This window comes from Fopius arisanus, unplaced genomic scaffold (assembly GCF_000806365.1).
Source record: "Fopius arisanus strain USDA-PBARC FA_bdor unplaced genomic scaffold, ASM80636v1 scaffold00067, whole genome shotgun sequence".
Classification (NCBI taxonomy): domain Eukaryota; kingdom Metazoa; phylum Arthropoda; class Insecta; order Hymenoptera; family Braconidae; genus Fopius; species Fopius arisanus.
In genome coordinates this window covers 616566-632030 of record NW_011887806.1, presented here as the reverse complement: position 1 = coordinate 632030, position 15465 = coordinate 616566, and the positions used below count along the sequence as shown (strand labels likewise).

The 15465-nt window shown below is 36.6% G+C and overlaps 2 protein-coding genes across 2 annotated transcripts in view; one reads left to right on the top strand and one right to left on the bottom strand.

The window, feature by feature from the left end:
- Positions 1–15465, bottom strand: part of LOC105269353 (tyrosine-protein kinase Drl) — a 58306-nt gene that overhangs the window by 27214 nt on the left and 15627 nt on the right. The window lies entirely within an intron of this gene.
- LOC105269340 (uncharacterized) lies at positions 7150–9918 on the top strand. Its single transcript, XM_011309492.1, has 5 exons — positions 7150–7249; positions 7493–7758; positions 8559–8795; positions 8908–9516; positions 9835–9918. The coding sequence occupies exons 1-4, from the start codon at positions 7198–7200 to the stop codon at positions 9034–9036; spliced, it is 684 nt and encodes a 227-aa protein (XP_011307794.1). The 5' UTR covers positions 7150–7197; the 3' UTR covers positions 9037–9516; positions 9835–9918.

Sequence of the window (15465 nt, the reverse complement as noted above, 5' to 3'; positions counted from 1 at the left end):
AGGGTGGGAGGGGTGGGAGGGGAGGGGTTGAGAACGATAGGCAGTCGTAAAGTTGAAACGAGTCCGCCATCAGACTTTTGTGACTTGAGAGTAGATTGTTCCTCGTATGCCAGTCAAGACTTTACGTGTCACCAGCGATGGCCTCTCACTACTCTTTCTCACATTTCCACCCCCTCAATCTACTACTTTTTTTCATCTCTTACTTTACGTGTTACGTGTAAATAGCCTGCGGAGATGGTGAGCACGGATTTTTTTTTTTTCTTCAAATTTTTTACAACCACCGGGTGATATATTTGATCATAGAATTTGTTTTAATTATGAAATCTGCGTGTTCCGTGAATATTCCTGATTTCATGCCGGAGAGTGAGAGATTTTTTACCTCGGGTTTATGGGGTTATTCATTTTTTGGAAAAATTATGGACAATTTTAACGCGATAAATGGAAACTTTTTGAATTATGCGGGTTATTCTGGTTATTAGTGAGCGGTTTGGGGAGGGCAGGGGGAGAACATTTAATTTTCAGTGCAATCGGCTTGTCTCGATATCCAATTTCCGCCCATTGATGGATTTATATCAGCAGTTGGGTGTGCTGAAACCCACATCGGGTTTAAATGCCTGTTCTACCTCCGGCCTCCATCCACTCATAGGGATGTTTCGAGTCTAATTTATTAGACAGTCGAATTGTTGTCTTCGGTTTTGCAAAATATTGCCGAATTATAGAGAATCTCCCGAAACATTTACCTCTGAAAATTACCGGAAAAATCGCCGGCAGGAATGAATAATAAACGTGCATTGAACGTGTTACCCCTACAAGTACCAAGTGATATTATATTGTTTAAATATTTACAAGGAACAATTACGTGGAATTGTAATTATTTGTTGTACTATTATAATAATACTATTCGCAATGATTTCATTTTTCTGCGCATTTCATATGTCCCTGCCTTTCCTAATTGATTTTTTTGCTGAATGGAAGCTTTGTAATCGATCAAATTTAAGTTTCTGATTTTTTATCATACATCAACTCATCTGGGTAAATGTCTAGTTTAGCTCCACCAAACCATTCTGGATGTTCTTTATTTGGTTGGATGGGTTTTCGTCACTTGATTAAGGATCTGGTCACCTTTTTCTTTCGTCATTATTTTTGACGACTGAGAGGATAAGAATGATTTTCATTCAAAGAAATTGATATTTCAATGATTTTTTTTTTTGGTGGACCTAAACCATACATTTACCCTCATCTTTACCTAGTTGAATATTTTCTTTTCAAATCTAGATCTCATTGGACCCTACCTTCTCGGAAATTCGGGTTCTCTACGATAACTCAAAAAAAAAAAAAAATCATCCGATTCAATTGAATGATGGCTGAAAAAACTTCTGATATCCTCTTGATCGAGTTCGAAGATGAAGGTGATAGCACTAATCGTTCTTTTAAATTCTTGGAATTCCATTTTTTTTTTCTATAAAATCTCGACGACTCGAATCATTCAGTTTAATGAAATAAAAATGGAAGCTTAGTTACAAAAGGGAAAGATGATGCGGACAATAATCTTTCGGAAGAATATTCCTAATTTATTAGCAATGACAACGACATGATATGAACTATAAGAACAATTCTCCACTTATTTACATTCGTATTAGTAAGAGAAAAAAAGTAGAGGAACTTTAAAAAAGAGGAATTTGTACCTGTGCATTCCCTCCGAGAATTATTCCCGGTTGATAAAAATCCGGAAGCCCCAAGGCAATCATAATATTTGGATGCAGTGAAGGATTGTTCATCTGGTTGGCTGGAGGAGAGTATTTTACCAGAAGAGGGTACACTCGTTTAAGTGATAGGGGTTGAACGGTTGTTCGACGAGAGGCGGAAGTCGAAAAACGGAGCGAGTGGCAACTAAAAAGTGTGGGGTGAGTATTTTTTTTAATCTTTTTTGTCTGCTCGGGTAAACATTTTTCTGCTATTACTGACGAATCCGAGAGTGGATATTGAGCAAACGCTCAGAGCAAGCAAAAGCATTTCGTTTGGATATCTCTCGTTATTCAGGTGAAAATATGACTAATGCATTTGGAAGTTATTAGTATCTCATCATCTTATTATGTCCAATCCTCTTTTTTCATCTCCTTTTTTATTCGCCGTGCGCTTTATTTTTTTTTTACGAAAAACGAGAACCAGATGATGAAGGTTGATGTCGGCCATTGTTATAGTATCTCAATCTTCTTTCATAATTCTTTAAGACTAGTTTTTATATATACCCTAAAGTATATACAGGTATATAACTAGTAAATGCACGTTTTACAAAAAAATGTCACGCGCTTGTTTCTGCAAAAAGTTTAGAAGGTTGAGTTTTTAATCTTCTGACGGTATATAGTCTCACTTGATTGATTGCGCTGTACATGAACAGCTAAATCATAACTATATATTTTCCATATTAACTATTTTCAATTATATAAATAATATAAATGAATTTTCAGTAATTATATCACGTAAACCAAATGGTCAATCGATTTGTTTTTCGTTTTGTATTCCGTCCCACGATTTATATTTCAGTTTTAACAAATTTTTTTGGCCAGTTGTTGTTGTTGTTAGTAATTTTGATAATTTTAGTAATCCAAATAACCCAAGTAGTCCAGCTTTATAAAAATTACAAATGATTTCATAATTTCATTCATTCTGCTAGAATCTACAAATTGACTCGCGTGCAGTAAATATTCTTGAAAAAAGAAATTGTTCATGTCAGTGAATTGATGAGAAAAGTTTTGCTGGAGTTTTTTTTTTTTTTGAAAATTCTAGTTTCATTCACCCTCGAAATTAATTTCGAACGAACAATGGAGATGGGCAATTGGCTGGTGGTCGGTGCCACTTGCGACGGACAGGAAAAGCCAGGGGTTGGAAAAAAAAAATGGGGGTGATAAAGTAAAAAGCGTAAAAAATCCAGTTGACAGGGACGAAGGGGTGGATTTTTGGTGGTTTTAGCGAGGTATACGTGTGGATGTACTGGAATGCCATTGGTTTTTCCTCCATTCACGCAACACTCACTTCCTGGACATCCCTCAGAGGTACCAGAACGAAAAGTTACGAGTTTAGGCTTTGATTTGATTTCAATTCGTTTTACTCCTCCATTTCAGGAGTTGCCTGGAGAAATTAAATCCAATCGTCTTTGATGGCTCATGTCGAGGGACTCAAGGGCGGAACTTCTGGAATTCACTGGAGGTATCCTCCAGATATTTCCAACATTTTCATTCACATTCCCCTCATATTTCTTCGACTTTTGACAATAACAAAGGCACCATTTTTTCAAATTAATGTTGCAACAATATTTTTATATCAACAGCTGTCAATCGAAAATTTTGCAGTTGTAAAAAATAATAACTTGCATTTTTAATGTTGAAATATTTCAAATCATTTGTTTTAGACGTTCTTTTTGTTCATCTTTTTGTTTCATTTTTGTTATTTATTTATATGTCATTTATTTATATTATATTTTGTTATTTCCGGAGATTTTTTTTTTACAATTATCTTAATTGTGTTTGAGGCGTGAATTAATCGTTTGATTGATTATTTATTTACATTCGGAATTTGTTGTTTATTTTTTTTTTATTTACGGTTACTTTTTAATTCCAGGGATCGTCGATAGTCCCAATATCCCAATAGACGAAAGTCGCGTGACACAGAATTACAGGACGGCGAATTAATGGAAGGGAATTCTCCTCGGGTCTTTCGTGATGCTCCAAAACACGCGATTCTTCCTCGAGGCCAAGAGGTTGTCCTATAAGGGTTCGATAATAATTCAATCAAATATTTATCGCTTCATGTGCTTGTGCACTCCAAATTCAGTTCAAAGGAAATGAATAATCATTCGACGATTTTATCCGATAAATTAAAAATAAATAATAATATTTATACATAATATAATAATAAATTTGGATAATTTTGTGTTCGATCCAGTGTTTTGTAAAACTTCTCATTTTCCAAAATTTCATAAAAAAAAATCAAAAGGTTGGATTAAAAAATAAAAAATAAATAAAAGAGAAATGGAGAAAAAGGGAATAAATGAAATATTTATTTTTACATTTTTCCTTTCATTCAATTGAAATGTAAAATTATTGAAGAATAAATGTTTTATTTCTATTTTGCGATGTGTTAAATGTGAAAAAAAAGAAAGACTGGGTATAAGAGAAAATTTCAATGAAATTCTCAGAAGAGCCTCCATCTATTCCAATTCCCCCTCCTATTAATAATTCGCAAACTCCATATCGATCGCCAAAGCCTCGAGGGGGAGAAATGCCCTGATAGAATATCATTTGACAAATAGCAATGTTACCATAAATTTCCCTTTTAAAAACACTGAAATTCGGAATGATATTTGAATGCACGAGAATAATCACTCAGAGTGGGAATATTGTCCTGAAATTTTGCTGATTCTGTGTCAAATCAACTGCACTCCCTCCGTAATTTCAGAATGGATTAACGGGATTTATGTGTGGGAATACTTGCGATAATGAGTGAAATGTGCATTGAATTATCTTCAATCCTCCAGTGAACGAACCGGTGGAGAAAAATTAATCCGATGTCATTAAATGCGCGGATGTTTCAGAGCCATTTTAATTTTTCATTTAAATTGAATGGAGAAATTTATTCGAGTGGAAAAAATTCTATTCTGAGAAACTTTTCAGTTTGCATTAAAAAAATTAAACGTCCGTTTACATTAATTATTATAACAACTTTCAATTTACAATAAATTACGATTTCAAAATGGAGAATATTGCACATTGAATTCATGAGTTTCGAATCGTAATTTTGGAATTATCATTTCCAATGCGTAATTTACTATTTCAAACTTGTAATAGGTTTAAAATGTAAATTACGATTACAAATTGGTAAATTACTTCAAATCCGTAATTTATCATTTTAATCTCGTAAAACGTTTGGAATGTAGAATATGAGATTTAAACGGTAAACTGTAATTTCAAAATTGAAAACTTTAAACTGTTCGTAATTGACAGAATTAGACTTCGAAATTATGAAATTTGAACTCACCATTAACAATTACTAAGTTGAGACGTAAAAACGTAAATTATGATTACTTAATATAAACGATGAATTAAAGCTTAAACTTCTGGATTATAGCTGAAAATCGTAATTTGCACTTTTGATTCGGCAATTGTAGTTCGATTTACTTCGTAATTCATGAGTTTATAATCGTAACTCACGTGTCTCTTACGTCGCATTTAATTACTACAAGTCGACCGGATAATTGAACTAAAAAATAGCACAGAATTTTCCAGTCAGCCATTTAAAAAAAAAAAAGGCAAAAATGGGAATTGTAATTCTCAGAGTCACTTTACGGAGGCGTTTAACGGTTTAATTATTAACTTGCCTGTACTTGAGAGACACCAAGGGTTGTTTTCCCCCTCGGTGCTAATGCAGTACAGGGTATGAGTGTAGATGTAAAGAGTGTGTGGGGGAGGGTAAAGAGGTTTGAATCTTCTCACTTTGCTCAAAACCTGTCTCCTCGTTGTTCATCAGTTCAAGTCGACTCATACAAATTCACGTCGATAGGGGACAACAGCCACACCCTATCCTTTCATTAAATCTCTGTCCACGACGACACATTCAAAAACCTTTGTCGCATCAAGTGCGTACATGATTATCACACCGAAACATTTCAATTCACCATCTATGTTTTATCTTTCTCCGCAGATAAGCAATAAGCCTGTTGGACAATTCAGTAATAGTTCTGTCTCACTTCCACAGAATCCATTTGTGATGCATGCAGGGAATTGATTTTCATTTCAGTCTCTGTGCACGTTCGACGAAATTGCCCTTGGAAATTTCACTTGCTTTGCAGAATTTCAATAATTCTCACGGTGAATTTGTTTTATAGTTTTGACTCCTGTTGTACCCTGCGTTGGGGGTAATTATAATTATTTTGGTGTCTAGGCTCGAAGGGATAATTCCCACCAATAATTTTGCAGGCCGTTCATTTAGGAAAGCCGTAAAAATGTACAGATTTTTGGGGAAAAATTATTTTTTCGGTCACCTCGACTAGGTGACCTTATATGACCTTACATCACCTACAATAGAATATAATATAAATAGAGTAGGGACCGACGTCGATAGCTCAGTGGCTAGGTGCGAGCCTAGTGTTCTGAAAGTTGTGAGTTCGAGTCCCCGCTGAATCGAATTTTTCAACAGACACCGATGAGCGGGAGGTTGCTAATAGAGAAACCGCCTGTACCGACATGGTTTTTCCTGTGGTTTCCCATGTCACTCCTATGTTCCATAGAAAAGTGAGTGCAGTAGAAATATATAATATGAAAAATCTTAAAAAATAATATTAAAAAAATTAGAGTAAGTTATGTAAGGACATATTTTATATGATTATTCTCTGATCGGTATGACGATTTTTAACAGCTGATAATAATTGTCATATTGATTACGCAATCTCTTCGCGAAAATACCCCCGACAATAATATTTCCGTCAAAATACCACAAAGCTAAAATGTCTACTCCACGGACAGAAATATGCCGGAAAAAGTACAGGAATAATTCCGAAGCCGGTGAGGATTATAAAGCGCATGAGTCAGAGTCACTTTTTTGCCGTGGCAATATAAAGCCATTTTAGGTCATTTTAGCCGAAAATGAATTTGAAATTTAGCGAAGCGAGGGTAGACACGCGTTTTATCAACCGCACTGACGTAAAATATTGTTCGCAACTCGTGCGATAGATAATTTTTGACTTCTCGGATTATACCGCTTGCCTTCAGAGAACTTCAGATAACAGTTAATGAAATGATTTTGTAGCCCGCGAGTACGTGACTAGTCATAAAAAATTCTTCCTGATCTGCGCTTCGTAAAATTTACATTAAATCGAAAAGCTTTCTTTCGATCGACGTGATCTGACGTGGTTTATGGTTGAAATTCGATAAATTTCAATGTACCGGGAAAAAATGCGCCGCAGTTCCGTCACTTTTTCGAAGAAAACGATAAAAATTTTTCATCATTTTTACACAGAACTTCGGATAAAAGTTATTGAAATGATTTTACAGCCCACGATTACGTGACTAGTCATATAATTCTTTCGGTATTTTTCTCTCCGTGTAATGCCGTAACGCGAAAGTTTAAAATTTTCCAGTGGCTTTTTTCTAGCCGGTAAAATCGTTGAGTCGACCGTCTGTAAAACAGCGTTACAGATTCACCATGGCGTCAGGATTTACAATATTATTATTGGCAACTGTAGCAATTCTTCCAGGTAAGAACTGATTAACAGTTATCATATGGATGCACTTTGTTTCCTGTCACATCAAACATAATTAATGCATATTTATCTAAACAATTAATAGTCAAAATCAAGACCGAAAAATTGACAACATAAAACGAACATTCAAATTTATGCCACTGATGATGTCTCCGACTTTTACAAATGATCAAGTTACATCAATAATTATTTCTATAAAAGTTTTTCTATCGCGTAACCATGACAAACTATTTTTAGAGGTGAAGAGCATGGACTGGAAAGTACCGGTTGCCCCGGGAGAGGTTCCTTTTATTGCAGTTATTGAACCTCGTTTTGGGGTGCCTAATATTGGGGCCCTGATTACTCCGAATACTATTTTAGGACCTCACAGACATTTGTACAGCACCAAAAATGAATTCTGCGACGTCAAATTGGGATGCACATCACTAGAGGATTGCGCCATTGAAGTAATCCGAACTTATGTGTTTTATGCCGACACAATCCATAGTCTTATGAAGATTAAGGTAAGCAATTCAAGCATCTCTAAAAATAATCGGGGCCCCGATGATAGGGCGACCGACCTTCGCCCAATGCTTAGTCGTGTTGCTAAGTTCGGTAAGCCCTACATGGGCCCTGGATTCTCGTTATGAAAGTAGAAGCAGAAAAATGAGGGTCGCCCGAGTCGAAATATCTCGAAACGCGTAGGACGGATGTCTCATTGGTCAGGTCGAACCGCCAAATTCAAATTCAGCGCACGGAGTGCGCAGTAGGAAGGTGTTCCATGGTTTCCCTCAGTACAAGCCAAATGGGTGCAGTAAGAAAAGTCGGCTCATGAAACCGCAAAAATAATGAGAGGATAATAGGAGAGGCTAGAAGGATAAGACGAAGAGGTGCCTATCAAACCATGAAAATAACAAAATATGGTAATAGGAAAAAAAATGTAATAAAAAAAAGAGTGCACAGTTGGTCTCGTAATATTAAATGCCCGAGAGGTTTGAGCTATTGGAGCGAGGTTTTGAGATTACACATTGATTCGAGTGGAACCGAATTTATATGAATTAAAAAATTTATATTCCTACCCAAGCATGAAGACTTACTAATTTTGTCTTGAAGGAATCAATTCATTCAATGTGACGAGGTTCCAATACCATATGAGTCACTTTCTACAATATTAATGGAAGAAAATTAATATTTAAAAATTAATATGTATAATAATATTATTCATTTTTCAGAAAATAATTTACAGAAAGATCTAGAAAACTTTAGTATCTTCATTTTCACAGCGGAAACTATCACTTCTACTGTTTTTTTTTTCACTTTTCAGCTGCCGGGAGAGATCGTGAGTAGTGACTTGATTAGCCCAATAGCAATAAGTCCTTCGATAGATTATTCTTACCCAATATGTACGTACGTGGGATTGGACGAGACGTCTGGCGTGATATACACGACGCCTGTCGCGATTTTCGATCCACAATCGTGTCGAGATAGAATAGTAACAAAAAATGTTCCTAGGGGGCAGGCTTGTTTCGACGATATTACGTCGACTACAAGTCACCCCGGTGTAAGTATGAATGGGCCCAGCTAAACCATGGGCCCGTATTAATACAAATGAATTGCTTCCACTAATTAATTTCATTTTGGCGACTAAATTTTCGGTTTTTTTTTCATTACAGACAACTGTTGGCGGGTCAATAGTTTGCAATAAAGCTCTGGTCGGAATGATGACCATACGTCGTCCGCTTGGTTCTAAACCGGGTCCGCATTTAATGTGTGATTTAACTAACCTCAACAAGCGCCCTTGAAAGACAAACCAACAACCACATTATATCTTTTGATGATTGCATCACATGCTTGTATTGTAAAAATTTATGAATATGGATGAAGTTCTTATGTCGCATTGAGAAAAATGGTGACTGCAGAATTTACTACGACGGTGTCATAAAAAATGCCACGAGTCCAGTCGAAATTGCGATATATTTGGGGAAGTTTATGATTTTTACTGAACTCATCGTGTTTTTTTCGAGCACCTTCTGATTCCACTTCGCTATACTTTTGTTTGCAGCTAGAATTTATCTTTTCTGTATTCTCGGAAGATTTGTTTATTTATTAATTTGAGTAAAACCTTAATGGTATCATCGGGTGCTCTCCCAACTGAACTATCCGACTCCTAGCCATTTCTTCATTTCACTTTTCTTGTGTATATCGAGCACCGCCGTCCCTCATCGATATTCGAAGAAAGACGAAGGATTTGCTGGGAACTTCACAAAAAATCACGAAACCACGTAATTCATCTTTTATTTATAATACTAATTATTATTAATGTCATTTTTATCAGTGCCCCGGGGTAAGCACGGGTCATCAACTTTTTAAATATTAATCTTCAATTTAAATATATCCATTTCGAAATTTCCTGGTGGACACAAACGCTCATTGTCTTCCAGAAAAATCAATTAGCTGCTGTCGACGGGAAATAGTCTATTCTCATTCCCTCTTTTTCGTTCGGTCGGTTGAACTTTTCTAGTCGATGGCCGATTCGTTGACCCTTTCCTTTCACGGCTTTTCGTTTAACCACGATAATGGAAATCCTACTTTCTGAACAGAAAAAAGCCAGAGAAACAACACAGCTAAACTCGTGTTAGCTAGACCCGTGTCCAGAGGGAGGAAAATGAACTACGAAAAAGGAAAATACCTGTTTTTCAAGTGGAAAATTTTTTTGCCGGAGTAATTGGATACAAAGCTGTTACGGTAATGTATAAGTACGATTCCCTGCTCGAGTCGATCCTCAAAAAGTATTTCTTCATTTTAAGAATATAATATATTTATTCTCCACCAGCCTAACAGGTGCATTATTTTAATCTCGGCTTAGCAACAGAATTCCGTACCGATGATTCAGATAATTCAGACACTTTCCAGGAGATTAATATTACTGTTGTCATTGTTGATGTTAAATTGAGGGTTACATCATTATTAATTTGATCTAACCCACAACGAATTCCACGAAAAATTCTGAGAAACGGAAATGTACGAAAATGGAAAATATTTCCACAATAATAATATTAAAATTGTCAATGAAATCGAATCAAAATCCAAACAATTCCAGAATTGTCCATGACATTTTTAATATCTCAAGACGATTTGTCCGGGGAGAATTAATCAATTACCGATTTGATTTGAAATAAATAATTCAGAGGTTGATTTTTCTCAGGATTATTGCTCCAAGATATTTTTCCCAGAGGATTTCATTGCGGGCACTGTTTCTTTTTGCTCTCGCCTATTTCACGCTTAAGTTACTCCATTTGACAAATGATTTTTAACGGTGGAAATACGGAGAAATAATTGTGCTGGTGGTTGATATGGTGCGACACTTACTCGGTTACTCTCCGACACTAATTAATTGGCAAACAGGGTCGTATAGCAGTGGAAAGACATTCTGGAGTTTCCATAGAACGTGGAAAAAGGATATAAAAGAGAGGCCAGGTGAAATAGTGGGTGACAGGGGAGATAGGGGTCAGGGCAGTTTGTTTCGTAATGCGAAAACATTGCAGCGAGGGTTTCGACGGAAATAAGGATGGGGACGAATGAATTTTTCCAACGGGGAAAAACGTGAGAGTCACGTAAAGGATTGCGGCCAAGTCCCAGTGGAGACTTACTTACTTCTGTGGCCTACAGGGTATACCGATATTGGAGAACGTAATCTTTTAATCCCGACTCTATTTTATTGCACCGGGTCAAACGAGATATGGGGCTTATGAGGTATACGTATACGAGATTAATTGCCGGGATTTGTCTACCTCGATGGATTTCAAATCTTTTGTCTCATGCGATATCACCGGGAATTGAAAATTTTTAATCCGGGGGGAGGTAAATATCTAGTTTAGGTCCACCAAACCATTCTGGATGTTTTTTATTTGATTGGATGGGTTTCCATCATCTAATTAAGGATCTGATCACCTTTTTATCCGGAAACAATTAGTATGGGAGATATGACATTTAATACACCGCACCATTTGGAAAATTTCCCCTCTATTTCCCCACCGTCTTCCTCCCGCCCAAACTATAACCTGTCTTATGTATCCCAAAAGCGCTCACATTACGTCCGGTGTATTCCAAAATTCATGAGCCCTCTGTAAAAAACAGAGGCACCGAATGAGCCGCCGCCCTCCGAAACGTTTGAATAATCCAAAACATCTGATAAAAGACTTTCATTAAACCCATCAGATGTAGTCGGATAAAATACCAAAGTATCACGCGACAAGATAAATACAGAACGATTAGCTAGTTTGCTATCACTCCTAGGACAAATACTTCGATTCCTATCATTAAAACTCTTGGTCTAAGCAGAAATAATTACACCTTTGGTGTACACACCCCAATTCAGTTACCCCTCATTACCAAAAATCATATCTCCTCGGGATCTGCTGCCTCGCACGCACACAGTGAGAATTCCAAAACTTTGATGCAATCATACTGGCATATGGCACATGCAGACGAGCTGTTGCCTTTCAGCGTTTATCAAACTCAGTTTGTATTCGTTCCAAACAACTCTGCAGCATATTTGTTGTCAGTTAAATGTGCGGGAGGTACTCAGACGTTATAATGTGGAGAATTTATTCAGCCGTTGCAGGCGGAAATGATGACTTTCAGTCTGCACGGGGTCGAACTGCAGACGAGAATTTTCAGGCATTTCGCTGGGAAAATTTACGTATAATTCGATGGTGTGTGATCGTCATAGCAACCCCTCACTGTACCACAACCCCTTCTTGAGAGGCTGCAAACCTGTTCAAACAAGCTAACTTGGAACCATTTCGAATAGTGGATAAATTCACTCTACCTGTGTACACTTTCAGATTGAGTGAGTGGATCTCCCGGTTTATGTTTGGAGATGAAAATTTTGTCATCGTCTTCCCATTGTCAATGTTCGTGATCGGCTGACAACTGGTATGACCTCCCCCGATTTCGATGGACGAATAATTGGTGAACGGAATGTTGATGAATGTGTGTTGACAAAGTGCTGATGAATTGATGTGAAGATTTCCTGAGTCAGATGAAAACACTCCACAGGAAATTCAAAGCTCCATGAATCGGATATCCACTGGGGCAAAGGACTTGCAGACCGTACCATCCGAGAGAAAGGGAGTGAAATAGAGTTTATCCAACATGACATTTAACAGAATACGCAAGCAGAAGTGCGGGACAATTCGATGTCACTTCAACCCTTCAACCTATCCACTCTGAATCTCTGGTGATATTTGTGCAAGAAAAGCAACATGCGGTAGCGAAGGCAAATCTGGTAGACCAAAGAGACCTTTGGTGCATAACGTAAAATAGAGATACAGGGAATTGAGAGGGAAAGGATACAGATACGAGTGAGGGAGGGAAAACTTGTGTCAGTAACAACCTCGTAATTACGCGGGAAACGATCGGACCTGTGGTACTCCCTTTATATTGGATGGGGAATCCCAGTCTCAGTTGTTACAACTTTCTCACTCTAGAGGGCCACTCACAACCCGGTTATCTGCATGTGATAAACATGAGCGAAATACGAGGGGATGGAATTCGAGGGCAGTTAAGGGGTGTTGATAACGAAATAGGTACTTTCAGGGCTCCACACTTCGAGATTATAAAATTCCCCTCGAAAGTCCCGGATGGAAAGCACTTTATATGCGAAATATATGTGTCAATAATGAGAAAAACCGAAATGGAAAAATATTTCAAGAAATTTGTGGAGGATTTTATATAATTTTCTTTTTGGAAATTGAAAATTAATAGAAAATGAATGAATGAGATATTGAAGATTTCGAGGTTATGTGAGGAAATATATCGAAAAAAATTTTCTCATTTTTAAAAATTTTTACTCGTCAATTATTTACACTGAAAAATGATTAAATATTTGATTATTGAATGAGAAAAAACCACTGAGCCAATCTAAAAATATAATAAGTTGTTAGGTGCATTAATTTACATTTCAAGGTCATTTCACCCTCCGCATAATCGAATTTATTCTGGAAAATTTCAGTATGCAAATGCCGCCAGAATAATGAAGATGTAATGCTTATAAAAAACTTCACAAATGATGAAAAGTTATTTACGATTATTTAAGCTTTTCTGAGCAGCGGGAGTATTTTTCCTACCGACAACTTTCTGAATTACCTCAGGGGCCCACTACTCTTCCCTCCGTGTGCCTTGAATTCCAAATGTATAGAACCAACGTATAACATGCCACTGTATATTTTTTCTCGCTCTGGAGAATTCTGGAAAAAGAACAGAAAAGAAAAAAAATCATAACAGAAAAATAGAGCGTACGTAAAAGTCAGTCATTGTTACCGTCCATATTTCCACGGACTCGCCTGCGATTCCCCATTGCCTTCCACTGGGGAAACTCCCAAAAAGCCATAGAAAGGGATGAAAATGAGAGAGAAAAAGTGGAGAAAAAAATTTTCCTTCATTGCCGAGAAGTAGAATAAGCGGATGAAGCGAAAAAAAAAGTCAGGAACGTGGGACACAGGGAGGAGCGCTGAAAATAATTATCGCGGTTTTCGTTGCGGATTGCAATTGTAATTGGAAACTCCAAAGTCCTGGGATTACTCTCCTGAAATCGGAAATTAAGCGATGCCGTTTTTTGAGGTTTTTCAACTGCTTCTTTTAAGAGGAGGGAGAGATATAAAATGGTGAGAATGCGAGAATTCCCATTTCCACGCGGGAGATTTATAATTACTGAAACGAGTTGTATTATTCCGCTGCAGGCTAACTGGAGGATTTTAATGGAAGAATTGCAGTAACTCCTGAAATTGAGATCTCATTCACTCCATAAATTCATTCGGAATCGATAAAAAAATATCGATTTTTTTTCCTTTTTATACATATATTTTTAAATCTGGTCCCTGTGGGAGTGTAATTGTTTAAAAATTATCCGACCGAAAATTTTTTCAACCGTACTCTGCTGGAGAATTTTTGGCTAGACTCGACAAAAATCCATTAATAAATTTCTAGATCAATATTCGATAAGAATCTAAAATCAATGTAACCTAGGTTCTAAGAATCCAAATTTTGTACTCTACCATTTGTATGCAAATTAAACCTATAAGGTTTAAAAATTCTTATAAAAAAATTTTTTTTTTTTTAGAAATGATCAAATCTGGGAATTAAATAGCAATAACTAAACTAATAGAATATAAATAAATTTGTTATGATTACGAAAAAAAATATTTCACAGCGGAAATTGTCGATTTTAAAATGGAATTCTATCAATTTTTTTTCAAAATTCAAAAACTGTAAGAAAACTAGCTAAAAAGAATTTTTAAATGTGTAAAATTAATTCGTCTTCTCTAATAATTAAAAAATACCCTAATTACTCAATGAACGATAATTCAGAAATGTCCTAAACAAATACATGATGACATGAATCAAAAGTCGTGAACGGGATGTTTCCTCTAAAAATAAAAAGGTCATCCCTTCGGAAACATTTAATCAATGAGTCCAGCGAAATGAGCGATATAAATTAAACAAGAATTACACCCGAGTACCGGCTTTGCTTAATTATAAAACCGATAAATTCATCCAACGAGACAGACACAGAGAATCCTCTCAGGGTTGATAAACGAGCCACTGATCCCTCCCACCGACAATTTCACTCCTCATTCCCCTCTGTAAAACCATCACCTCAACTTACCCATTGAATACCATGTGCAGGGGCTGGATAATAACCGAAGAGCTCCAAAATTTTACACTGGCACATAACCCCATCTCACTCAAACACCATCACTCATCTCACTCTGGCGCTCGTGTTACCTCATAACCTTCAAAAGTCCTTTGGTGTTGGACGGTTACCCCTCATTCGCCTCTTCGCTTCACAAACGCGTCGAGACGCCCGTGTAATTAGATGCAACGAGCAAACCACCTTAGAGTGGATCGTTGAGTTTCTCAAGTGGAGTCAATAAACGTAAAATGCAATATTGTAATTATTTTAACGGTATTAAGCTTCGTAACTACATTGCATCTCGCGCACAAGCTCTATTAATCAAGAGATAGATGGGCAATTGGAAATTTAATAATTTACATCCAAGATGGGAGTTATTACCGCATGTCGAGAGGCAGTTGTAATCACCGTGTTAATTGAAAATTACCGCGTCATCGTGTACTCGGCAAAGAAATTATTTCGTATTCATCTATTTGTTTGATTTAGTCATTTATAGGTTATGATCATTAGCTTCCGATAATAATCGTCACATTAT

Coding starts and splice junctions, on each gene's coding strand:
- LOC105269340 (XM_011309492.1), top strand. CDS start 7,198: ATGGCGTCAGGATTTACAATATTATTATTGGCAACTGTAGCAATTCTT. Junction 7,759..8,558: donor ATAGTCTTATGAAGATTAAG/GTAAGCAATTCA, acceptor TTCACTTTTCAG/CTGCCGGGAGAGATCGTGAG. Junction 8,796..8,907: donor CGACTACAAGTCACCCCGGT/GTAAGTATGAAT, acceptor TTTTCATTACAG/ACAACTGTTGGCGGGTCAAT.